At 42.9% G+C, this 26,058-nt stretch overlaps 4 protein-coding genes across 10 annotated transcripts in view; 3 read left to right on the top strand and 1 right to left on the bottom strand.

The window, feature by feature from the left end:
* RAI14 (retinoic acid induced 14) overlaps positions 1–2,155 on the top strand; it is a 95,720-nt gene extending 93,565 nt beyond the window's left edge. For all 6 annotated transcript variants that reach the window (XM_052670553.1, XM_052670552.1, XM_052670551.1 and 3 more), the window contains one exon: positions 167–2,155. In XM_052670553.1, the coding sequence (XP_052526513.1) occupies positions 167–244 (78 nt within the window). In that variant the 3' untranslated portion in view covers positions 245–2,155. The remainder of the gene's footprint in view (positions 1–166) is intronic.
* Positions 989–11,858, bottom strand: RAD1 (RAD1 checkpoint DNA exonuclease). Its single transcript, XM_052670555.1, has 5 exons — positions 11,552–11,858; positions 9,831–9,939; positions 8,104–8,362; positions 7,018–7,116; positions 989–6,750 (listed from the first exon to the last, which is right to left on the bottom strand). The coding sequence occupies exons 1-5, from the start codon at positions 11,744–11,746 to the stop codon at positions 6,567–6,569; spliced, it is 846 nt and encodes a 281-aa protein (XP_052526515.1). The 5' UTR covers positions 11,747–11,858; the 3' UTR covers positions 989–6,566.
* A 2-nt stretch (positions 11,859–11,860) lies between these two features.
* BRIX1 (biogenesis of ribosomes BRX1) lies at positions 11,861–16,289 on the top strand. Its single transcript, XM_052670554.1, has 10 exons — positions 11,861–12,058; positions 12,767–12,878; positions 13,514–13,557; positions 13,787–13,857; positions 14,230–14,279; positions 14,384–14,457; positions 14,555–14,605; positions 14,845–14,946; positions 15,449–15,577; positions 15,864–16,289. Exons 1-10 carry the CDS (start codon positions 11,906–11,908, stop codon positions 16,125–16,127), a joined length of 1,050 nt encoding a protein of 349 aa, XP_052526514.1. The 5' UTR covers positions 11,861–11,905; the 3' UTR covers positions 16,128–16,289.
* A 1,945-nt stretch (positions 16,290–18,234) lies between these two features.
* Positions 18,235–26,058, top strand: part of DNAJC21 (DnaJ heat shock protein family (Hsp40) member C21) — a 16,351-nt gene continuing 8,527 nt past the window's right edge. For both annotated transcript variants that reach the window (XM_052670544.1, XM_052670543.1), the window contains exons 1-4: positions 18,235–18,422; positions 18,634–18,727; positions 20,860–20,980; positions 22,334–22,456. In XM_052670544.1, the coding sequence (XP_052526504.1) occupies positions 18,326–18,422; positions 18,634–18,727; positions 20,860–20,980; positions 22,334–22,456 (435 nt within the window). In that variant the 5' untranslated portion in view covers positions 18,235–18,325. The remainder of the gene's footprint in view (positions 18,423–18,633; positions 18,728–20,859; positions 20,981–22,333; positions 22,457–26,058) is intronic.

The raw sequence follows: 26,058 nt of genomic DNA, 5'->3' as shown, positions 1-26,058 counted from the left end.
AAAGACATACTGCCCCAAACATCTGACTGTTTAAGCACAAATGTATTACTGCTGCTTTTGGGAAATTGACGTAATTACTCCACCTTAGAAGTAGTTTGCAAGTTGTTTTAAGAAGTCAAGAAATATTTAAATTCAATCATCTTTTCTTCTTTCTTCCCTTGTCCAGGGTCAAATGGATGAAGATGTCCAGAAGGTGCTTAAACAAATTTTATCAATGTGTAAAAGCCAATCACAGAAAAAGTAAACAAAAAAGCAAATCTCCCCGTTTCTATTAATACTTTATGGGTGTTTATCTAGATTTGCCTTAACGTAAGATTTAAAATTGGCAATTTGCTGCTTTTTTGTTGTTGTGTTGTTTGTGAGGTGGATTTGTTCGTCTGTCTCTACTACTTTCCATGTGCATCTGCATTAGCAGCAGCTAAACACATGCCTGCTTTTCATATCCAAAATGCAAGTATGTTCTTCAGACTTAGGCCACTCCATGTCATGTTTACTCTGAAAGTACTTTCTAGCTTCCTCCAAGAGGGAGGTTAATCTGGAGGCGAGCACTCACGTCACCTGGAAAACGGTGAAATTCTCCATAAGGACTCCTGCACTGTGTATAAGCTGCATCTTGTTAATGGGGATATTTTAATTGCTTGATGGTGCAGCACTTAGACATTTTGCCACATGCAGTCTCTGGCAGAGCAGAAGTGAGCCTTGCAGCAGCGAGCAGAAGTAGATCTTCATGGTGAGCCGGAACATCCAACAGCTGTTAGTAACCTAATTTTATTTACGATTAGCACACCATAATGTGGCTGTCCCAACCCATCCAATGCACTGAGTACACAAAAATCCTACCATGCTTCATAATTTCCTTGAAAAAATAATTTCTTTGAACTAAAACTATTTCAAAAGGTAAAATAAGTAGTTTATTGAAGTTGTCTGTACAAACAACTAATTATAATAGGTTTAGCTATCTATGCAAGTGTTGGCCATGAAGCTCAGGAACAAAACCAGAACATATACTTTAGACAAGGGATTCTAGTGAACACAGGATGTTTACAGTGAATGTTAATGCCTCATACTTCCTAACCTCACTTTTGTAAAGATCTTCTCTTCAGTCTATTTTTATTGGCCCTCTAATTAATTTTTTTTATAACTAAACCATTTTTTCTACATAATATCTGCATTAAGCTTATTAACAAATATTTTTAGGTAATCGTGTATTAGAATTTCTTTTTATACCCCCAAGTACTCAGTAATAGCAAAGCACAGAGAAGTGTTCTCAGTTCGAACACGATCTGTACAGAATAATAGACTTGTCTGTCAGTGTGGTCCAGAGCAGTGAGGTGTAAAATGCCGTTCAGCCTGATATGTCAACAAGTGTAGAAATGATAGGTAGAGAACTCCAAAAGACATCAAAAATCCCTGTATTTTGTTTCTAGAGGCCAGGGCTTTTGTCAGCACTTTCAGATTTAGAAGGTGATTTAAAAATGCCCAGTGTAGTTTAGTACAAAGTTATGGAAAACATTTTCTAAGCACACACTGCACTTGAGGCACTGCACATTTGACTGATCTTGCAGCTTCACTGTGGTATTTGTTTTCTCCCTGCTAGTGGATGCATCTCTACTAGAGAAATCTCCAGAGCTGTATGACCTGTGAAGTTAATATAGAGACATAAAAGGACAAGAGCCAGCAGCTCTTGTCCAGCTGGCTGGACTTATAGTGCACTTATATCAGATAATTCTTAACCCTGGCAAACCTAAATTGGATTTTTAAAACAAATTAACAAACAAAACATGCCTTTGCATCAGTTAGACATTGGTGTTACGTTTCTTGGGTGGTTTAACTAGTGCCTGCTTATTTTGGACAGTATTTTCTAGTTAGGTGGTTTTGAAAATGCTCCAAAGAAATGTGAAAAGAATTTTGCTGCAGCACTTCAGAATGAACAACAAAATTTTAAGCATGCTACTGCTGCAAAGTATAAAACCTGGTGAACCATTTTGTAGGTTGCCTGATGGATTTAGTCTTCTACCTTGTTTTGGTTTGTATATTTATTACAATTATCTTTGTGGAATACTGAAAATTATACGCTACAGCATAGCAAGTTTCTTTATATGTAATTTACAAGAACTTTCCTTATGCAGCAAATAAACTATTTCCAGTTTTTTCATCTGGGCTCTTTTTATGACTTTAGCTCCTTTTTTTACTGAGGGAAATCTTGCTACAGTCACAGCTTTATTGTAGTACAAATGTGTCCTATGTTCTGTGTTTAAATAATTGTCAGCTGAATTTGCAACTTTGCAATTAACTCTGAGCTGTTGGGTGGAACAGAATCCACTCCAAACCCTGTGCAACCAGTTTGGCGGATTGTGCCATGTGTTGGATGGATAGGCTCAGAGCTATCTCTCGCATGTGTATCGTGCTTAACTAAGACAGTTCTCCCATTCACCACTGGATGCATTCACAGAATCATGGGTTTAAAAAGACCTTAGACCAGTGTCAGAGGTGGGTGAGGCCCCCATCTCTCCTGTTCGTTATCACTTGGCACTTCACTCAGTACACACAACTACAGTGGAAGTGTATTTGTGGCCATGTTTGTATGGGTGTGCACATGCGTATCTGTGTATGTGAAATTCTCTTTATTTATCAGGGTTGACTGTGTGAGTTTTACTCTTTTTATCATTCCCTCAAGTTTTATTGGAAAAACTAGTTTTTTCAGTAACTAGCTTGCTAATTGTGTCTTTGTCTCAGGGCAAGCCACATAAATGGCAGAAATTGCACCATGTTTTGCAGTATCTCGAGGGTCAAGTAGCTCTTTTGACTGTGTACAAAATTTCTCTAAGCTTCTCAGTAGTGTATTTCCTTTGAACAAGAGTGCTGCAAGTGAGACTGGTGTGCAGAGTAAGTACAGTGAGATCACCTGGCAGGCCAGATTTGAGTCATTTCACACTGTATATTAATGATTTAGTTAATGATTGCTGATGGATTAGTAAGATCACACCTCCCGCTGTGGCGTGGGGCCTGGAGCAGGAGCAGCCTCTGGTGCTTTCAGCTGTTTGCCACTGCTGGCAGCCCAGCAGCTGCACTGCAGGTCATCATGCAGCGTGTAGAGGAAACGGGTGGAAAAGGTCCTGGAGGAGCTGTGTGTGAGGCACAAAGCAGCACATAGACAGACATGATGTAACCCAGCACAAATTCTGCAGACATAGGCATAAAACTGAGTACTATTTTCCGAACAAATATGAACTGGTGCAAGGTTTGAAGCCAGATCAGTGGCTTAAATCCTCCGCGTGCTCTGGTTTTGATCTGCTGCATGGAGCAGTAAAAGTGCTCTGCATTTAATGTCAAGCAACAGATCCAGAGTTTCAACTTTCAATGGTCTTGTTCTCTAAATGTGGGTCAGCAGTTATACTTGTGAGCTCAAGCCAGCCCCTAGCAAAACCTCATAGAAGTGAATGTCCCGAATTTCTTACATCTGCCTATTTGAATCCATCTGGAAATAAGTAAGAGATACTAAACACAGACTGTAACCATACTTTTTGTTTTCTTTTCAGGACAATAACAACTCTCTTTTTATGAAAATGATTATTAATACCATTCTTAGAATTACATGCCGTGGTGAACTACAGCTAGAAGAAATTCAAAGCTGTGATTTAATGTTTCCCGTATTTGAGGAGGTTCAAGATGTGATTTTTGTAGCTGTAGAAAGCTCCTGCTGGCAGACTGTCTCTGGCAAGTGGAGCACTTTGTCAGATATCTGTAAAGGGCTGAGCTGTAATATACCATGGGGCAAAAGGTTTTTTAAGAGAAACAGCAGCCTCTATCTCACCAGTAATTGGATTGTGGGACAGCATCTCACTGACATGAGATTTGCCCCTTTGTACAAGTGGTTCAAGTTTGTGCATTTAGTCCTGAAAATGCCAAGTCTGTGGTCCCAGCGTTGGCTTCAGGAGGGTACAGTATGTCTGTGATACAGCGTGTGGTTCCTGAAGCATCGTAAGGCAACACATCGTGGTTTACAGCCTTTGGCTGCTCTGGCAGGCCCCTGTTTGATGAGTTTAACACAGGTATTTACACAATCATCGATTTTTCAGTCCGTGATTTAAAAACCTTCTCAAATGCAGCTCTGTCCAGGTTCCTGGTGCCGGCCCTCCCCTTACATTTTCCACCAGCCTGAAATGTTCAGACGGTTGGTAATGGGGCCTCCTACCAGCAGCTGGAGATTGGAAACAGGCACAGCTCACTGACCTCATCCCTTCCAGGAGCTCTGCTGCTGGGAGCAGGGCTGCGGGATGGCGACTGCCTCTGGCCGCCCTCGGAGGCGAGCAGCACCCACCCAGCTGTGCCGGCTGCGGGCTGCTGCTGCCACGTGGCTGCTCTGGCCGTCGAGCTGAACCAAAGCGCTCCCCAGTGGTGGTTGTGCTGGCAGCCCGAGTGCTCATCTAGCACCATCGTGCCCTAACGCAAGTGCCGTGCATGTGCCAAAGCTCTGTCCAAAAGTGCTTGTCTGCTTTTGTATCCTTGAAAAAAAGGCTGGGAAACAAGAAGAGCGCTGGATTAAGCTGCATTTTCCTAACAAAACCATAGGGTAAAGACAAAGATAAAACCTCTGCTGAGCCCCTTTCAGCTGGAGGAAGGAAGGCACAAAACACAGAGGTCTGGGCTGCACTCAGCCCTAGAAATAGCTCCTCTGGTTTTTAGCAGCACGGCTCCTGAAGCGGCAGTGCTGTGCTCAGCAGCTTGGCTTGGGCACTGCTGGCCAGATGTTGCAGAGCTGGGCACGACACAGCTGTGCAGATGTTGCAGAGCTGGTTGTCAGCTGGGAGGCTGCAGTGTGAGGGAAGCAGTGGGGCTTGCAGCAGACTCTGGACGCCTTACAGTACCAGACAGAGGCTGCATGGCACCTGAGTGGTTTTAAACCTGCTGGAGGATATGGAAGTGAGACTTTCTTCTCCAGATGCTTTGGCTAATGTGACTTGCATTGTGTTCCTCTCCAAATCAATTTGTCCAACGTGATTTCCCAGCTTGGGCTTGTCCTGAAAGTGTCAGTGTGCAGCTCTGTGCACCCAGCACCCTTCTGTGCCTCCATTCCCCAGTCCCTCTCTTTGTTGGTTCAGTACATTTCAGCTGCAGCGTCCTGGCATTAACCTGGGCCTGGCTGCCCTGAAGAGTACAGCCATGGCACAGCCACCACGGCACACGAGCCCAGGCTGTGTCAGGGCTCTTTCCGCTGGTGTCCTGCCTGGGTTTTGAAGCAGCAGATTCTGCAGCTTGGCACACTGTGCCTCATCTCTGCAGCACCAGGGCATAGCCAGCAGCAGGGAGAAGGGGCCTCCAAAACCAAGGTCCAGCCCATTCCACTGGCAGCAATGGGCAGCACCGCTTGCCTGGAATCACTGGGGCACCCCTGAATTGTACCTGCTTGCAGGAAATGTGTCACCCAGCACCATGAAGAGGTAAAAGCATCCTCAGCTCCTACAGGACAGTCCTAGATCAGTCCTTTCCTCTGTATAGGCAGCCCAGCATTCTGCAAAGTGAGCTTCCAGCAGTGCAAACTCCAACCTCACAGCACCTGATGCTTTTCCTCTCAGGAGGATTCAACATGGGCAGGAGTAGCCTGATCTGGGCCATGAGCACAGCTCCATGGGAAACACCTGTGAACCTAAACATTCACTCCTCTGGTCTTGGGATTGCACAGATTGTGTGCAAATGGCTAGAAGAAAACCATCTGCTTGAGTGTCTGCTGCTCTTCAAGCAAGCAGAATCATTGGAGCTTGCTGCTTCTGTTGTCATATAAAAGCACTATAATCTATTGGTACTTACAGGGTAAAATCCACAATGTACAAATACATAACCTAATTCTGTAAACGCAGGGTTTACTTTCATGACTTCTGCTTTCTGCTACTGCTCATTTTTGGACTAGCCCACTGTCCTATCTGAGCTAGGAATAGGAGGCTTCTAAGTTCTTCAGCAGGAGCTTTAACCATCCCTTCTACCAGGCTCCAGGTAGGATGCTGGAAAGTCCAGTGCCCAGCTCGTGTGCTTCTGGCAGAGCTGTTGCCCCACAGGAGCTGACTTGGGCCATGGCTGCTGATGGGCACTGGTACGGGTGGCCACCTCCCTTGCACACAGCAATCTGTTTCTTGCAGCTCTTTGTCATGGATTTGGGGGAACAGCTTGAAGAATGGCTGAAAAATCTCCAAGGTGGTTTTGTTCATGGAGTCCTGCACGAAAGCATTGTTGGATGAGGTAGTGAATGCAGAACTAAGATGGAGATGTGAGTCTCCTGGAAGAGGAAGTTGTGCATATGCAGCATATTACAAGAAGACAGCTTTAACGTGTGTGGTAGCTGTGGCTTTTGGAGATTAATACTACTTTCTGCTTTTTTTCTGTGTCAAAGCTGAGAAACTGGCAGGGGAATTTAGGAAACAAGACTTGTTATTTTCAATCCCACAGCTGTAAAAAAAAGTACATAATATTACCAACTCTATCTCTCTTTACAGATTTCAATCAGCATTATAAACATAAAACACTTCATATCTTCATAAATATAATACAGACACTAGAATCAGAATGTGCAGCTACATTTCTGCTTCAGTGATTTCCTCATTGGGGCAACAATAGTATTCTACAAAACAGATCTGTCCATCTTCATTCCTGATCATATACTGCAGTGAAAGAAATCCTCGGTTATCTGTTCGAATTGAGACTTTACAAGATAAAGCCAGTGCCTTTGTAGATGGTTTAAGCAAAGAAATCTTGTACCTGTAGGGGAGAAAAATGGCATTCAAAAAAAGCACATAAGGAGTAGCTGAAACACTACCCCCAGCTAAACTCACTAGAATGACTACAAGATAATTAGCATCACACTGTGTTAATCTTTTCATGGTAACTTCATCAGTTAGATATTGCTATCACTTAGCTTTTGATCAGACACAGAATTTTACTAAAGTAACACAAAGTCAGCTTTTTTCAATTTCTATAGCAAATGAATGAGCTGCTACAGAGTGCACTGAGCATGGACTTACTGACCTGTTTGTCTGAGTTTGGTTACAGTGGAATGCTTCCATTAAATCTGAATCCTTGGGATAGTCCAGATGTGCATTTCCTGCATTTCCAAAAGTGGATAACCTGCAAGACAAAAGGCACCATCCCATAACAACTGGTAGCAGCTACAAAAAATCATAGAACTGACTGGGATCTAGTTCCTGCCCATCTGCTATTGGACACCTCCCACTATACCAGGATGCTCACAGCTCCATCCAGCCTGGTCTTGAATGCTTCCAGGGAGGGGGCATCCATAACCTCTGTTACAGGCTGCTGAACAGGGCAACCTGTTCCAGTTTGTCAACACCCTCACAGTAAAGAATTTCTTCTTAATATCTAATCTAAATCTATCCTCTTCCCTCTTAAAGGTACTTCCCCTCATCTCACTGCTACACACTGTATAAAAAGTCCCTCCACAACTTTTGTGTAGGCTCCCTTCAGGTACTGCAAGGCCACTACAAAGAACCCCAAGAGACTTCTCCAGGCTCAAGATTCCCAGCTCTCTCAGCCTTTCCCTGTAGGGGAGGTGCATGTCCTTGTGTTGAGGGCCCCAGAACTGGATGCAGTTCTCCAGGTAGGGTCTCAAGAGAGCAGTGTAGAGGGATAGAATCACCTCCCTCAACCTGCTGGTCATGCTTCCCTTGATGCAACCCAAGATACAGTTGGCTTCTGGGCTGCAAGCACACACCGCCGTCTCATGCTGAGTCTTTCATCAACCAACATCCCCAGATTCTAATTCTCTTAAGGACTTCTCCTAAAAATCTGTCAGAAGCAGTCAGCTTGCGTATTACTACAGCTATTTTACAAAACACTATCATTTGTTTCGCTTTATTTAACTAAAAATGCTAAACTGCAACCATTCGAATACTTTAGCAGGTTGGCAATGTATTCCTCATTATGTTAACGAGATTATATACTGTGATTTGCTATGTTCAGTACATTTCTCCTTGAAATGACCTAATACTCTGTAAGAGCTCCCTCCTCTTCATCCTGTATACTTCTAGTCCTTACCCAGGGAAATGCAAAAAGGAAAAGCAGGAACGTTTGAGTTGAAAACATAGTTTCCAGTACCTGAAATATGGTTTATCTGGAGACATGGTAATCTGCAGAACTTCACTGGTCATATCAAGTTCAGAAAATGCTTCTCGCAGCCCCTCTGACTGCAGGATAATTTTATTGATGACGTTGGTACTGCAGAAATTGAAGTCCAACAAGTCCTCAGGCTCTTGAGTGTTAATTCTGCACACTGTCACTACTCCTCCTTCTTCTAAGAACAACATCAAGGGATTGCCATAACCACGGTAACACATCCGAAGAGCTGTTGATGTTCCTGAAAAGGGGAACAAAATACTTGTTCAGAGAATGTCCACTAGGACATCTGGTCACTTCAGGAAATTCAGGTTTTCCTGTCATGCAGCACACTCAAACAAAAGTTAACACAGCTTGGCCTGCACTATGGTTGTATCCTCCTTTCGTTAAACATCTGAATGTTTAGGTTACTAAGATCACAGTGCAGTTCAGTACAGTTGGTTTAGGTCTTTAGGTCAGAGTCACAATAGGAACAGCAGAGTAATCTGGAGTTCAACTACTGGAGTTCAGCTCCAGTAGTAAAGCAGCATGAGAAAGCCCACATCCTTTCACTCTACTCCACATAAGTATACAGTGCATCTCAAAGGACCCATGCAGCTGAGCTAACTTGTAACTATCTTTGCTTGTGAAAATTTGTTTTTGAACATTCCTTAAGCAAGGAGAAGAATAAGCTTCCAGAAAATAAAATTTCCCTTATTTTTTTAAAGCACTGTAATTCTTTATAAAGCAATGTACATAGCTGTGAAGGCAATTTCCCATATTAGAGGGGAGATTTAGGTTAGACGTAAGGAAGAAATTCTTTACTCAGAGGGCAGTAAGGCGCTGGCGCTGCGGTGCCCCATCCCTGGAGGCAAGCAAGGCTGGGTTGGATGGGGCTCTGGGCAGCCTGAGCTGGTGGGGGCAACCAGCCCATGGCAGGCCGTTAAAACTGGGTGATTTTATAAGTCCCTGCCATCCTACACCATTTTGTGATTCTGTAATCTAACGAACATTTGGATTTCATAATTTGCACATTTAATCAACAAGTTCAGAAGTGCTCTGTTCACCCAAGGAGTATGCACTGGGGCTAAGATGGTTTACTTACAGTACCTGAAGTGCTATCCAATTCAGGCAGATTTCTTGCAAGACCTTGGGAAAGTAATAGGCCTCAGTACCTTATCTGCACACTGGAGATAAATATTCACAAAGCATAACGCAGGGGTATCGGTCAGAGGGGAGTGACAGTGACACACAACAGCTACTGCTTTGGGAGCAAGAGCACAGTGAACTGATGCTCCTACCTGGAACTGCTGCAGGCCTCTTTAAGCCCACTAAATCTGCACCAGAACATTTCCTAACTCACAAACACCCCTGGTAATGTTTTTCAGGCTTCAGGATATTCTAGGGTTGCACAAGCCATAGAAATAATAGAAAGCAGAGCACATTTACTACTCAGTTGAGACACCATTTTTAATTTTAAGAAATTCCAAGTTGTATTCAAGCTCCCTCTCAGTGTGACTACTTCTACGGTTCACAGCAATGGGACACTTGATCAACAAGTTCTGGAGTGCAATGGAACCTGCTTATGGGTGGGAGCTTCCATCCTCAGAAGAGCTTGAGGTGAAGAAGTCAGAAGTTTTGCTAAGACTGGATAGCTCCCAATGGATAAGCACAGGTTTCATTGTGTGATTACAGGTTATACATATACATGGTCAAGGTATGCACTGTACCTGGCAAAGAACTGGCACCAAAAATGGTCAAGCAGTCAAGAAGAACAGCCAAATTGATTCGGAACACCACTGATTCTTCCTGAACATGAAATTCCTGAAAAATTTCTGCCTTTGGGAGAAAAGAGATGACAGTGAAGCTTTCGCAATTACTTTACAGTTCACTCATGTCTTACATTTTCAGAGACCACTGCAACATGCAGTATTTTCTACACGTAACACAGTAACCACTGAAAAAAAATATCAGTCTTTATCCTCAAAAAACAGTATAATAAATCAAGTCACAGTTTAAATAAAGTAGTTATATATAACCAAGAACACTCTAGCACTTTTTTATTAGAGATTAAAACAAACTACGAGCAGTAAAGCCTATACCTGCCTACATTCACCTCCCTGCTTTCTGTGTGCCTTAGCATAGCTTCTAAGAGGATCTGCTCCATGATCCTTCCTGGCACAGAGCTGAGACTGACAGGATGGACTCTCTTCCAAAAGCTGCTCAAATGACTGTTTGTTTTTTGCCCCAATACTCTCTTCTGGTAACTAACACAAAGCAGCTGATTCCCAGCAACATATTGAGCAGCAGGCATGGTGAATTCACCTAAAATGTCAACACTCTCAGAGGAACGCACTCATGAAACTAAGAATGGCATTGCCACAAGGAGCCATTGGCTTAACAAGTTTAAAGGATGCAAGAAGGCACGTATGAATAAACCAGTCAGTGAGTTTGGTATTTCAGCCCTGTGACAACTCGAGCCTCTGTCAAGAAGAGCAAATAGGCTGCTGAAGAGTCACGAAGAGTGGCTTATGAGGAGTGGGGTTGTTTAGTCTGCAGAAAAGCAGACTGAGGCGAGGTCTCTTCAGTCTCTTTTAACTAACTACCTGAACACAATCACAGTGATGGAGGAACACAATCACAGTGATGGAGGTGTTTGTCACTTCTCTTAGGTACAAGTGATAAGGCACAAGGAAATGATATCAAGTTGCACAAAGAGAGGCTTAGATTGGATATGAGGAAGAATCTCTTCCACGAGAGGGTGGTCAAGCATTGGAACAGGCTGTTCATCGCAGTGGTGGAGGTGCTTAAGAAACATATGGCATTAAGAAACAATGGCATTAGAAGACCTGGGTTAATGGTGAAACTCAGGAGGTCAGGTTGATGGCTGGTCTAAGCACAGAATCATGAAAGTTGGAAAAGACTGCTGAGATCATCCAGTCCAATCATACCCCACCATACTCCTTAAACCACATCCTTCAGTGCTACATCTTCTCATTTCTTGAATGCCTCGAGGGATGATGACTTCACTTCTCTGGACAGCCTGTTCCGATACCTCACCATTCTTTCTAAGTTTTTCCTTATGTCCAACGTGAACCTCCCCTGGCACAACGTGAGGCCATTACCTCTCATTCTATCAAGGTTCTTTCCAACATGAACGACTTTATGATCTGTCCTCAGAAGGGTTTGGTACTAGGTGATCTGTAAGATTCCTCCTCCAAACATTACACAATTCCATTAATGGCCACATTCTGATCACTGCGTCTTCCTCACATCAGCTTCTGCAACTATTCCATGACTGTACTAAAACTTCCCCTTCCCCATAGGTAATCTTCTGCACACCAATTCTACCACATAATCTGAGTTTTCATCAAGTCCATAACGCCGCTGCCAGCCCCTTCTCACCGTTAACCACAGCCTCACTGGAAACAGCTCAGCCTGTAGCCCCTACCTGGATAAAAGCATTGGCCTGAATGCATTTAGCATCCTCCACGGTCACCCGAAGGCCGTTGGCCGTGGCGAAGCAAGTGGCATGATCCTGGAAGTGGACGGCCCTGAGGAGGCTGGACAAATTGCGGGCGTTGTCCAGGCTGGCCGTCAGGACATACTGCTCACCACTGGCAGGCGACTGTGTGGTAAAAGGCATGGTGGGCCCCGGCGGAGCCCGGCTGGCTCTGACGACGCCTAGCGAAGCCTGACGGGGCCTACAGAGCGCCGGAAGCCACGGCAATCAGCGGCGCGGGCACTTCCGGTGGCGCGAGGAGCGGACGGAAGTGCGAGCGGCGCACGGCGCGGTGCTTCTAAGATGGCGGCGGCCAAGAGGAAACGTGAGCTGGTGGCTGATGGCCGGCCGAAGAAGCGAGCGAAAGGAGCTCCCACCAGATCCGAGCCGGCCGCTAAGGCTGGACCGGAGGAAGCGGCCCCGGGGGAGTACAGCATCCCGGCGCCCGTCTCTCAGGTAGCGGCGGGGTGTGCTGGGCCTAGCTGGGCGGCAGTGGGACGCGGGGTGCCGATGGGAGCTCAGCCGCTGCGCGGGGTTATGAGGGCGTGTTCCAGTCCTCTTGTAACGTAACTGCGAGTGAAAGCGATGTCTGATGGTGCGGCTCCCGCGAAGCTGTGCAAAAAAAGCACTGCTGTGGGCCGTTCGATTAAGCTGCGTTACCACAGCCTGAAAAACATTTTAGGAACGCCTACAGGGGTGTTACATCCAGGCGGTATTGCGCGTGCTTCGCGTCGGAGTTATTCTGAGGGGGTCTCGGAAATGGCTTGTAGATGCTGCCGCTTGATTTTCCGTTGAAGCACACGGCACCGCATCGCACGCTCATCCGAAGAGGCCGAGTTCCTCTGCCCGCTACGGGGTTCGGGACCTGCGGAGGAGGAGGGCTCTTTTTTTGACATCCGTCGTGTGTGGATTTCTTAGTATTTTTATATGCCTTTTGTAGTAGTGAAAGGCTTTCACGTGGGAACCTCACGAAGCGTCGTGGTGAGCAGTTATGCAAAAAGTTGAATCTCTGCAGAGCTAGAGGTTCTGTGCAGGTGATGAGATTGCTGTGAATGCTCTTGCTGTGCTTTTCTGTTATCGCAGTTCAAATGTGTTTTGTTGCTGTGTTGTAAGATATTTTAAGAAAATTAAATTTCTTGCTTATGTTTTTGTCTTTTTTTTTAGGGTAAATGGAAGAACAAGGAGCGGGTGCTTATTTTCTCTTCCCGTGGGATTAATTTCAGAACAAGGCACTTAATGCAAGACTTAAGAACGCTGATGCCTCATTCTAAAGCAGGTAGGCCTGAGTTATTCTCAGTGCATTTGCAGTCTCAAACCAAGTACTTCTAAGAATCTGTTATTTTACAAATGTGATAGGTAACTGTTTTGATGAGACTGTAGCCTCTTATCCTAAGCAAAGAACAAACACTTTTTCAGCTGACAAATACAGCATACACTGCATCCTTGTATTCTTTGGGAGATTGCTCCTATGGCTTTTGTCTTGTAAGTGTGCTTTTGTCACTGTATTATTAATTACCTAATTTCATTATAGCATCCTGCTGTGTAAAGTTATCAGGGATTTTTAGTAGAAATCTGACTTTGTGAATAAAGGGACGTATAAAATATAGTCTGGATATCTGTTATAGTACAGAAAAGCATCCTAGGACACATTCTAGAATTCTAAAAATACATGATAACAGACTAGGCTTATTTACAATTGGATTGAACAAATGATTGAAGGCAGGAGTTGGACTCCATGATCCTTGTGCATCTCTTGCAACTCAGGATATTCTATGACAGCGTGACATGGCTAAAAAGCCCTTGATCAGTGACCTTCCATTCACAGCAGTAAAAACTTGGGCAAACACCATTTTAAAATGTTGTGTTTTAGCTTGGTGTTCAGGCCTTCTCCACATTGTTTTTGTTTTCCAGATACTAAAATGGACCGCAAAGACAAGTTGTTTGTAATTAATGAGGTAATTCTGCTTTTAATTTTTATTTTTTGTGTGCAAGAGGTATCCAAGCTCCAAAGACTTCTTACTAGTTATAGAGTTGTGTAATTTCATAAATGAAAATTGATACTGAAAAAGTGCTAATGCCAAAGGAAAGTTGTTTTTTGATTAAGAAACATTAGGAAGTAATATGGAAAGTTTCTGAAAATGTCTTCATGACTGTATAAATAGCTCTTTGATATATTTTGTGTAGGTATGTGAAATGAAAAACTGTAATAAGTGCATCTTTTTTGAAGCTAAAAAGAAACAAGATCTTTATATGTGGTAAGTAAATACTGCATTTTGTTTGTTAATTGCATTTGTATATATCACTGGCAATGCTTCTACCTAAAGTTTGTTACTGCAGTAGTGAGGCTACTTGAAATAGTGCTTAGTTAAGTCCTAAAGAATACTGCACTTCTGTTGTAGGTAGTGTGAGTTTACAACATGCTGTTGTTTCCACAGGCTACAGAAACGTTTTACAAAATTGTTCTGAAAGCAAGTAAGCCTGAGCATCCTAAAGGAACACAGTACTGCTGTAAAAGCGACTGAAATTGCTTCCATTCAGAAATAATTTGTTGGAGTGTACTGTAGATATCCAACACAAGTTTATGGCTGCTCTTAAGATTTTTATTTTCTTCTGTCTCTGTTCTGCAGGCTTTCAAATACTCCACAGGGACCATCAGCTAAATTCTTAGTGCAGAACAGTAAGTTGTTTGATATTACTGTGTTTAGACTCTTACTGTCTTATCTGTACAGCTTTATCTAAGTAATAAAATGATCTTTCTTAAAAAAAAAAAACAACCACTAGTTCATACACTGGCAGAATTGAAGATGACAGGAAACTGCTTAAGAGGCTCACGGCCCCTTCTGTCCTTTGATCCAGTAAGTATAGATCTTACATTTAATGTGTTACATGTCTATTTTCTTTATATTACTCATGCATTTAACTTTGTATCTAAATTTTTTTTTTCTGTTGTAGACTTTTGACAAGGAGCCACACTATGCCTTGCTGAAGGAATTGTTTATTCAGGTCAGTTATTTCAGCTTGGAAATTCTTTCGTAAGTTACTTTAATTTCTCTTTTTGTACCTCACCATACAAATTGTACACTGAGAGTCTGCAGAAAATACTTGAAGAATTAGGGTTGTTCTTAAAGTCACTGGGACTCTTGTTCTTAAGTATGCAACCTGGAATCAGAGTCTTAATAACTTAAATTAATGCTTGTACCCTTAGGACTACAGATATTGAGAAGTGCTGCCTTTTATTTCAGATATTCAGTACGCCACAGTATCATCCCAAAAGCCAACCCTTTGTAGATCATGTTTTCACATTCACCATCACAGACAAGAGGATATGGTTTCGAAATTACCAGGTTAGTTCAGCTCTTCCAGTGGTGCTCAGCAGAGTAACTATATCAAATCCAGTAATTACAATAAAATAAGAAAAGTAATTGTTTTCAGAAGCTGCCTTTTCCTGTATCTTTGGAGATAATTTGTTTCAGTTCTGTCGAGCTCTGGCTGCTCTCTGTTAGCTGTGATTCTGTAATGGGTCTCTTCATAAGAGAAATTCGTAGTGAAAGCATAAGCTTCACTTTTAACTTCACTCAGTGCTTTATCCCAAAGTATGCTAGTATACCAAAGTATGCCTGCTTTCTAACTGAGGAATTTAAAAATGTGTAGTATTCCTAAATGCTTGCTTGAATCTAACAGAACTCCTCTGTATAAAGATTTGTGTTTGAAAAAGTGCAGCTTACAAATTTTTGTGGCATTGTATCTTGGACTTAAGTTGTTTTATGTTATATTGTAATATAAAGTGCCTATGAGGTTATACACATTGATTCAATCCATTTGAAATAGAGTATTCTTTTACTGCAGATAATAGAAGAGGATGCATCTCTAGTAGAAATTGGGCCTCGTTTTGTTCTGAATCTCATAAAAATCTTCCAGGGTAGCTTTGGAGGACCAACTTTGTATGAGAATCCCTATTATCAGTCCCCAAATATGGTAAGCAGCCTTGTCTTCTCTTCGGCAGTTACTTTGAAGACTGCAAGCTGTATGTGCAAGAGAATCACAAATGCCTTCTCCTGAATCTCTTTGTAATGCCTTAACTGCTTGAGAACAAAATAATTGTGTGAAAATGGAATGAATGCAAAATTCCTGTCAGTGGAAAAGTAACAGTACGTTGTGGATTTTGACAATTAAGCAGAGAAATGTAGCCTGTTATTATAACATCTGATTTCTTGCATTTTGCTTATTTTAAACATTCTATTTTAAATCCTTATTTTTGTAGCATCGACGGTTGATAAGACTGTCAATGGCTGCTAAGTTTAGAGAGAAACATCAAGTGAAAGAAGTACAAAAGATTAAGAAAAAGGAGAGTAAAATGCTTATGGAAGAGGATCCCACTGAAGTGGTCTTTGAAACTCCAGCTGAAGAAAAGCCAGTGGAAATACAGCTTGTGAAACCAGAGTCAAAGGCAATTGTAAAAGATAAAAGGAAACCGCGCAAAATTCAGAGGAAGAAACAAAAAAAGCTTTTCAGAACTGAAGCATAAGCCTAAAAGTTACAGGTGGAAATGCCAAAGTCATCTTTTAGTCTTCTGCAGCTATGTTAAATATATATATTTCTTAGCTGTATTGACAGAATATTGTGAATGTTTTCTGCAGGTAAAATTAACTGGATTTCAATTCTGAGTAAACAAAGATAAATTTCCTTATTAAGTTTGTACTTTGTCTTTTTTTTTTGAGAGGATTTTGGGTTTTAAAAAACTTGAAAATGAGAGATGGAAAATAAGGAATTCCAAATATTCCTGCTTTTGCCTTACACTCAGATACCTGTAGGAAATAACTTGCTGTAATACGCACAAGAAATACAGGTTTTTCACAAGTGTTCTTATCATTACAGGGAATTCAAGTCACCTATGCTAGACTTTGAAGCAGCAGGTAATCCTTTGAGAAGTTTTAACTTCACATGAATTTTCTTGTTGGGAATGATGGGTAATTTTTCTCTCGCAGTCCCTAGAAAATGCAAAGAGAAATGGTTTCTTAATTGTTCTTTTCTTTTTAATTAATAGTAGAAAACTTGCCACTTTGCCTATGATAGCTTCTGTATCTAATCAGCTACATAGGACCTGAAATACTTCCACTGGGGTGAAGAGGTAACGTAGCATTCTGTTCTTTTATAACTAATTAGAGGTTCCCTAAAAGTACAAGGTAAACGCTACCTCTGAGTACAAAAACCATGTGCCTGAAACAGAACTGCCTGTAACTCTTCTATATGGGAGCTGTGATTTTAGGCACCAGTTGTGCTTAACAGAATTCTGCAGTTTTATACAGTTGCTCATGCAGACAACTTCTATTCTCATACAGAGGCTGTCCTCTTGGTTCAGTTACATATGTTTCTCAGAGTAGAGTGATGCCATGTAGGTTTTTTCCATTTTCATGTTTAAAATTTGCTTTCAGTAGAGCTCAGTGTCGTTAGAACTAAAAGCCTTGATTCTGCTGCATCTTAAAATTCAATGCTTCTGTAGCCTGCTGCACACTCATGAGCAACTGGAAGTTCAAAGGTTGGTTTCCTGTTGGTTGACATTTCCTCAAAGCTTCAGTGTGGTTGCCTCAATTTGGGCTTTATTTTCATAAAGCTTTTAGGACACTGTCAGTGAGCCTGCCCTTTTGCTGGATCTAAAATGAGTCAGTATGTTTGTAAGTTATTATTTGGGGAAATGAGGATGTAACTTGTCTTTCAACCAAGGTAGAAGGTTGAAACAGCCATATAAGTTCCAACCGTAAATCCTGATTCATTTTAGTAGATAGTCGCAGGTCTCTATGATTATCTTCACCGTTTTCTGCTTTTCTGTTCTGTGACTTGTTTTTTGTTTGAAAACTTATGTACCCCTTCACAATCTTCCCCAGCTTCTGTGTGTTGGAACTGTTTTGCCTGTGCTCTATTATTATTTGGTACCTCTGTGTGGGCTTTTTGTTTTTGTTTTCTTCCCAGCCTCTGTTCCAAGAGGAAGATGGTCTTTTAAGCATTAGGGTTTGTTCTCCACAGCAGGTCAAGGGAGATTCAGCATTACCTTTAAAACATAGGAATCGAAGTCTAGTTACACAGGCACCAGCTCAGTTGGCACAGTGTAGCTAATCTAAAGAAAAAAGTCTTGGGCCAAACCCAAAATCTTTGAAGAGCACGAATGTGTCATAACCCGTCTCTTTCCCTGGAAAAACAGTCCACGCTGACAGCTTGACAGGAATGATCTCGAATGTGAAAAAGAGCAGGAGCTAACTGTGCACCAGGAGTGCATCTGCGAGGAGTCCAGAAGTGTGGGTGGGTCACACAATGCGAGGTTCACAGGATCACACGATATCCCGAGCTGGAAAGATCTGAGCCTAACCTGAGCTCAGCACTGCCGCTCATAATCCTGTGAGGAGCTGCGGCCGCCATCAGCTCCCCTCAGCTCCTCTGCTCTGGGCCCAGCGCCCTCAGCCACCCCTAACGCTCGTTGCCCTGCAGAGCCTCACCGCGCTTACAAGGCTTCCTTGGATTCTCTCCACCCGGCCTGTATCACAACACCGCGGCGCCATTCCAGCGCCACCCGCAGCCCCGCTCGCAGCCCCGCCCGGCCCCAGCCGCCTAGCCCCGCCCCCGCCGCCGCGGCTCCTCCCGGTCCGCGCTCCGTACGGCCTCGCGGCCGGCTCCCCGTGTTCCCACCCGCTGCTCCGCTCTCGCTGCCGGCCGGCTCTCCTCCCCGCCGCCATGAGGTGCCACTACGAGGTGCTGGGCGTGCGGCGCGACGCGGCCGAGGAGGAGCTGAAGCGGGCCTACCGGCGGCTAGCGCTGCGCTGGCACCCGGGTACGGTGCTCCGCGGGCCCGGCCTGCTGCGGACCTGAAGGGGAGGCCGGGCCGCGTGGGGAATGGAGAAGCTCGCGGGGGGATCGGGGCTCGTGTGAAGGCCCGCCCGGTCTGGGAGCAGTGGGCCGTGGCGGCGGTGCCTTTCCTGTTTGTGTGAAGGGTGCCGCTGTCGTGCTTTGAGTTGTTGACGATTAATTCATTTAATTCGCAGATAAAAACCTTGAGAACGCTGAGGAAGCTGCTGAACAGTTCAAGTTAATCCAGGCAGCGTACGATGTGCTCAGTGACCCTCAGGAGAGAGCCTGGTGAGTAAATACAGCCAGTGGGCTTGAAGATACTTTTGTGTGCCTGTATTGCTTCTTGTATTTTGTTTGTTTTCTGTTGTCGTTTGGCTTTTTTCCCTTCCCTTGCTCTCACAGCGAGGACTTGGAGTTCTCTACTCCCTGGCTTGGAGGTCTGGGCTGTAGATTGGCCCTAGCAGTGCTTTGCCCTGCGTTAAGGATGGTTCCTTTCATGGAATCATTTGAGTTGGAAGACACCCCTGAAGGTGACCTAGTTCGATGCAGGGGAGCATCGAACAAGATTACAGCTAAATATGTTGCACAGAGCCTGGTCCAGCTGACCTTGAATGTCTCCAGGGATGGGGTATCTCGCTGCTTTCTGCAGGGTGGTGTGGGATGAGCGCTGAGGAGTTGCTGGTGCTGGCATTGCTTTCTGCCTCACAGGTGAGAGGTGTTGGTATCCACCTGCTCATCTGTGTATCACCACAGCCTCCTTTGCCTGTGTTCCTGTAGTGGTCCTAGTTAGAAATATGCACAAACATCTCTTTGTAAGAGACTGTGAGTTTAAATGTTCTGCATAACTTGTTTTTCAAGTGGGCTGAAGCATCCAGCTTATGAAGCCAAGAGCACCTCCACTAAATTTGTCCTTCTATAAAGGAAAGTAGTTTTTCACTTCTAATATGATAGTTAGTGCTTGTTTTTCCTTTTTTTTTTCTTTTTCTTTTCTTCCATTTTCATTAGTATTGGGTATTTTGGATAACATTCTACCTGCTTATGAAAGCTCATTGTAGCAGCTTGCTTAAATGTGTTTTGGGAAGTTGCTGTTACAGATATGATAGTAAGTAAAATGGAGGTCTGGAGGTAGTGTTTATTGACTCAGCCCTTTTTCTGTCTGAAGACTTGAGTATGAAATGCAGATTCCAGAAAGTGAGGTGCATTGAGGCTTAGCCCAGCAGCAGCACCATGCAGCCCTTCACTCACTCCCCCTACTGGGATAGGGGAGAGAATTGGGAAACCAAAGATAAAAACTGTGGGTTGAGGTAAAGACAGCTTAATAACTTAGAAAAGGAAGGAATAAAAAGATGATAGAAGAATATACAGAACCAGTGATGCTCTACCAACTGCCAACCTCTAGCTGACTAATGCCCAGTCAGTCCCCTAGTAAGGCAGCCTCTGGACCAAACCCACATCCTGTTTGGTTGTTCAGCATGAACGTGATGTGGTATGGAATGTTCCTTTGGCTGTTTGGGTCAGCTGTCCTCGTTCTGTCCTTCCTAAGTTCTTTGTGCATCCCTAGCCCCTCACAGGCAGGGCGGTTTGAGGATCTGAAATATCCTTGGTTCTGTACAGCACTGCTCAGCAACAGCTAAAGCACTGTAGTGTTACTGACATTGTTTTTCTCCCAAAGCCAAAGCACAGCATCGTAGCAGATACTATGAAGAAAATCAGCTCTATCCCTGCTGAAACCCTGAACAGCTATACTTTGAATAGAATAGTTCAGTTGAAAGAGACCTTCACAGATCACCAGGTCCAAGTGCCTGATCACCAGGCTAACTAAAAGTTAAAGCATGTTACTGAGGGCATTACCCATGCACCTCCTGAACTCTGATGGGCATGGGGCATCAACTGTCTCACCAGCAAGTCTGTTTGAGAGCTTGACCATGCTCACAGGAGAGAAACTTTTTCTAGTGGCCTGCCTGACACTTCCTCAGCTGCAGCCTTATTTGTGATGGCGGTGTGATATTCCCAGTTTATTTCTGGAAAATTGAAGTTTCCCAGAAGGGTGAGGTTTACTGATGCAGACATTTCTAATTGCCCATAGAACAATACATCCTTGCCATCATCCTGGATGTCATGATGCAATAGTAGGCACTCACAACTATATCTGCTTTGCTGCCTGTCCCCTTAATCCTCGCCCAGAGGCTCTTTATCATTCCATCTCTAATAGCTATGACTGCACATGGAATAGTTTCTCCCTTACATACAGCCCAGCACCTCTATCTTGCTAACCCTGCCTGTTGCTTCTAAACTGCTGATGACCCTCCTTCCCAGCACAGCAAATGTGGAGTGAAGTGGTACACGTGCTTTTACACATTACTTGTGTTTTATTGTTATTGGAGAGTATTCATTTTCTTTACATTATTGGTTTTTGCCAGGTATGATAACCACAGGGAAGCTCTACTGAGGGGAGTGAATGGGGACTATCAAGATGATAGTTTGGATCTGCTGCGCTATTTCACTGTTAGTTGTTACTCTGGATATGGAGATGATGAAAAGGTAGGGAACTAATTCATCTTTTTAAGAAATCAATTCAAATTTTTTGAAAAATGTTGTGGTTTAGCTCAGCAGGTGACTGGGCAGCACACAGTTGTTTGCTCACATCCCTCTTCCCAGTGGGATGGGGGGGAGAATAATAAAAAAGCAAAGTAGAACTTGTGACTTGGGATAAAACTACCTACTAATTAAAAAAAGGAAAATAGTTGTGACTGGGTGGATAGGCAGATGTATATAATATCTATAAGGTGACGCACAAGCAGTAGCTTACCATCCCCCAGCCAATTCCCAGCTAGCCCTCCAAGCAGTGGAATTAGTGAGATGAACTGCCACCTCCTTCAAAACACCTTCCACTTGTGCCATATCATATGGAATATCACTTTGGCCAGTTTAAGTCAGCTGTCCTAATTCTGTGCCTTCCCAGCTTCGTGGGCCCTTTCCTGCTACAGGCCTTGGCTTTGTACAACACTGCTTAGCAGGAACTGTAAACACTGTGTTGTTAGCATTGTTCTAGAACCAAACAGCATCATACCAGACACTCTGAAGAATACAATTCCATCCCAGCTGAAACTATGACAAATGCCAGCATTTGCTTAGCATTGGGAAGCTGTGCATGGTATTGTTGAGCACAGGTGATAGTAACAGTTTTTCGCACAAATACAAATCCTGTGCTTGATGCCTGGACAAGCTTTAATTACTTTTTTTTGTCTGATAATTACTTACTTGTAGCTCCTTACTGAACTGTGCAACTCCAAAATATGTCTGTATTATTTATGTCCATTAAGTAGCGAAGCATTCCAGTGCTTTGCAATAGCGAATATTTGGAAATGTCTTTCACAAGCTGGAGTGCTTTAAGCTGAGGAAAAATGATAGTGGTGCTTGAGGGAAGTGAGCTTCCAAAAATTTAATTTTGTGTTGTATTTTAAGATACTCATGATTTAAAAAGCTCCAGGCGATTAGGAGGACTTCTGCCAGAGAAAATCCCCATTCGTCCGTGTATTATTATGGTAGGAGTAAGTCAGCATCATCTTAACTTAAAAAGTAAAGATGTAGTTGGAGTATGTCATAGTAAATTTTGTATTTGGAACTTCCTCAAGGCGTCGTAATGTGTAATCAGACTCTAGTCAACACTGTCTGCATGCTGTGAGTTTATTTTTTTACTTAGATTTGAGTATGGATTATTTAAGGTGTGAGAAAGACTAGCGAGTTCTTACAAGACCTTTCCCTCATTTTGAATTGCTTTGCAGAGCTGCAGTTTTTTTCTGAATGTTCTGTAAAGAAACACTACTTACTGTAACTGAGCATTTGTACATTTATTATTGAACAAATAATGATTTACTTCTTTTAAAATTTCAGGGATTCTTTACAGTCTACCGACATGTTTTTGAGCAAATTGCAAAAGAGGAGATGGAATATATGACTCACGAAGATACTGAAGAATTCCCTACATTTGGGTATTCCCACAGTGATTATGACACGGTGAGAGCAAGTATAATGTTGAACTAAAAGTAGCATGGCTATCATTACTTTGTCTCACACTGAAAGCACAGAAGAAGTTCTTGGGTGACTTCTGAGGCAAATACAAAACCACATTTCTACTGTCTTTCTACTGTAGTAACAGTAGCATACAGGTGGAGCCTGCATTGTGATTCATAACATTTAGATGAATCAGAATCATTGTTTCCTGTTAGACTATATTAGAAGTCAGATTTTTATTGGTAAGCTGTCAAGCAAAATTTTGAAGGGCTAATCATCAGTTATGCCAGTGAAACTTAAGTGCAGTGTGCCTGATGCAAGGCCTGAAAAAAAACACAGAGCAACAAGCATTCTCAACAAGATGTAAACAGAATAGTTCACCAGTGTTTTAATGCAACATAGGTCACAGCAAAGGATATTAGAAATTATTTTTTTAAATAACACATATAGTATTGTGCTTCATTTAGGGAAACAAAGACTCACTACATAAATGCCTGTTGAAAAGGAGAGACATTGTAGTTGACCTGCCATGTGAGCTCCTGCTACGGCACTCCTGTCATCTACAGTTATTCTGTAGTAAGATTTAATTTTCAGAATAATGCATGTCTGCTTTTGGGATACAGGAAAAGACAAATGCTTAGAGGACACATAAATTCTGCCCATCTAGTTTGCCAATTATTTTTTATAATAGCTATTTTCCTGGTTATTAACTACACAGTTGCAAGACTTATAAGTATTCTGCCTAGCTTCCTGCTTCTCCCTTCATTTTTAGTAGTAGTATACTGTGTAACTGATTATTTATGAAATTTGAATTGATATATACTTCACAAATGAGAAATTTTGATGGTATGAACCTTAGTTGGAGTTAGAAACAGTTAGTTTGACACTAAAGATGCCCAAATGGGTATTTTAATTTCAGGTAAAATTACACAATGGCTTAAAAAATCAGTATCTTTCCCAGGAAGCATATATTTAATGTCTACAATTGCTAAGATCCATCTGTTCACAGCTTGAGCTTGGAACATCTTTTGGGAGCTTCCCATGTCAAGACTGTAGAATAGATATGGCTATAAACCAGAAACTACTTTTGACAATTAGTAGCTGCAAAATCAGCTGTAATTCTGGCACCATTATCATTAGACATCTGCCTTGTTCATGCAGTTGTGGAAGCAGAATACTCCTTTTTTATTTTTATTTTTTTTTTATTTATGGGATTAAGTGATTCTTTGAATTGTATCATGGAAAATAGCTTCATTTAACCAGGAAAGCCATTATCTCTCTTACCTTATATTCAAAGATATGGACGGAAGATAGCAGCGTTGTAGTTCACCCACTTCCCTGTTTAGTAAAGGTACTGTGGGAGAAGGAAAAAGAGATTTAGAAAGGAACTACAGAAGCTAGATCAAGACTTCAGGGTCTGTGACATGAATGTTCTCTGATCCAGCCTTCTGAGTTAACTTGCAGGAGATTTGGGAAGTGACTCAATCAGTGCCAAGCAGACAGGGAATATGTTCTTAAGTCCATGACTTAACAAGGCTTCACAAGACTAGTTGTAGAGCAATTCTATGTAGAAAAACAGTCAGCTGTGAGTATGTGTAGTAAGCAACGACCTGAGTGTCCGACGTGAGGTGCTTTACAGTGTCCAGGAGACTGGCAGGACAGAAGCTTATATTCAGGTGGCCACATCTCATAGCTCATAAAGCTGATGACGGGATCGATAGTTCACTCCTGTCATCAGCTGATGGCTCTGCATCCTGTTTACTCACTTTCTCTCATTTTGAAGCATAAATCTGAATAGTGTATCACTGCTTACATTGTTGGGCATATAAGGCTGGGTTCTAGTGACAGCAGAGAAGAACTGCATAGCTACTTATCTGCTAGAGGCCACAGCCTTGAGCCTTCACACATAGATGGGTCATTAGAAATTAGTGTTGAGGAGTTAATAGTTGTATCTCTGTAAGGAGAAGAAGAAATATTAATAGGAGACCTGTTAAGCTGTTATGTTGAAGTCCAGAACTTTTTCTGTGAAGTATCCAGAAATACAAAAACAGCAGTGCATGCAGAGATGTAAAGGAGTGTGTGCAGGATGTAGTAAAAAGAAAGTTTAATAAGATGAGTAATTAAAAAAAAAAAAAGTTTCCCAAGTATGCAAAAAATGCAGAAGGTTAGGAGTTATTTGGAGAGGAACAAAATAATACAAAAGAAAATGATATGAACTAGAGTGGCTGGCACACCAGAAGTCTGCTGCCATTCAGCAGAACCTGGATGGAATACAGAGATGTATGGAGGGGATCCTGGTGAGGTTCAGCAAGAGTAAGTATAGAGTCTTGCACCTGGTGAGGAATAATTGTGTATGCTAGTACAGGTTAGGGACTGGAAAAGAGTTTGGTGGAGAAAGACCTGGGTGTCCTGGTGGACAGCAGGTTGGCCATGAGCCAGCAGTGAGCTCTTGTGGCCCAGTAGGCTAATGGCCTCCTCAGGTGCATTGGAAAGAGCATGGACAGCAGATCAAGAGACATGATGCTACCACTCTGCTCTGCTCTGGTGTCAAGGAGTTGACTAGGTCAATCTATGCCTGTGACAGGGGGGCAGTAGGCCCCTGCCCTTCCCTCCGCACCCCAGCCCCACAACATGGGAAGGAAAGAAGGGAGGAAAAGAACAGCAGCAACAATCTATGGAGGGAAAACTTATTTTACTATGATACCAGAATGCAAGATAATATAATACAATTTAATTGAAATTGAGACTAATAAATCAGACAAGATGGGAGAGAGAGTTCCCGGGACCGAGTCAAACCCGAAAAGCTTGGAACGGCCAGGAAAGCACCTCCAGCACCCACTGCAAGGCAGCAAGAGAGCGCCCCCCCACCCGGAAGGGCCAGATCCCGTGACTGCTGTAATGTACAGGGATAGGTAGCTGGGATTGGGGCAGTGACACTTTAATACCCCGTACATTACATGATGTTTTGATTGGAATACTGAAACCCGAAAAAACAAAACACATAAAGCCATGACATCTGGTGAGGCCACATTTGGGGAACTGTGTCCACTTGGGGGCTCCCCTGTTCTAGAAAGACAGGGAAACTCTGGAGAGAGACCAGCAGAGAACCAGAAAGATGATTAAGGGCCTTATCTCCCTTCTGAGGAAAGGCTGAGAGACCTGGGGCTTTCAGCCTGGAGAAGAGAAAGCTGTGAAGGGATCTTATCAACACTTAGAAATATCTGAAGGTTGGATGTCAAGTGGATGAAGCCAGGCTCTTTTTGGAGGTGGCTAGCGACAGGACTGGAGGCAGCAGACAAGAACTGCAACACAGGAAGTTCCATCTGAAAATAAGAAAAAAATTATGGAGTTTGAGAGTGACAGAGCACTGGAGCAGGCTGCACAGAGAGGTTCTCTGTAGATATTAAAGGCCCACGTGGATGCTTTCCTATGCAACTCTAGGGAACCTGCTTTAACGCCGGTTGGTCTAGATGATCTGCAGTTGTCACTTTCAACCCCTGTGATTCTGTGAAAAGAAAGTCATTATGTCACTTCACTTTATCTGGTGTTTACTCATGAGTAGTATATAGAATAAGGAAAGATGATTTACTGCTTCTTCTAATGTG

Source organism: Tympanuchus pallidicinctus, unplaced genomic scaffold (genome assembly GCF_026119805.1).
Source record: "Tympanuchus pallidicinctus isolate F22 unplaced genomic scaffold, pur_lepc_1.0 scaffold9, whole genome shotgun sequence".
Classification (NCBI taxonomy): Eukaryota; Metazoa; Chordata; class Aves; order Galliformes; family Phasianidae; genus Tympanuchus; species Tympanuchus pallidicinctus.
The sequence above is the reverse complement of the archived record's forward strand: the minus strand, read 5'-3'. Positions and strand labels throughout refer to the sequence as shown.

Excerpts from the sequence above, each read along its gene's own strand:
- RAD1 (XM_052670555.1), bottom strand. The coding sequence starts at position 11,746 with ATGCCTTTTACCACACAGTCGCCTGCCAGTGGTGAGCAGTATGTCCTG. Across the intron at positions 9,940-11,551 it reads AGGCCAATGCTTTTATCCAG|GCAGAAATTTTTCAGGAATT; the intron begins GTAGGGGCTACA and ends TTTCTCCCAAAG. Across the intron at positions 8,363-9,830 it reads TGGTGCCAGTTCTTTGCCAG|GAACATCAACAGCTCTTCGG; the intron begins GTACAGTGCATA and ends TCCCCTTTTCAG.
- BRIX1 (XM_052670554.1), top strand. The coding sequence starts at position 11,906 with ATGGCGGCGGCCAAGAGGAAACGTGAGCTGGTGGCTGATGGCCGGCCG. Across the intron at positions 13,558-13,786 it reads AGTTGTTTGTAATTAATGAG|GTATGTGAAATGAAAAACTG; the intron begins GTAATTCTGCTT and ends TATTTTGTGTAG. Across the intron at positions 14,947-15,448 it reads TATGGTTTCGAAATTACCAG|ATAATAGAAGAGGATGCATC; the intron begins GTTAGTTCAGCT and ends CTTTTACTGCAG.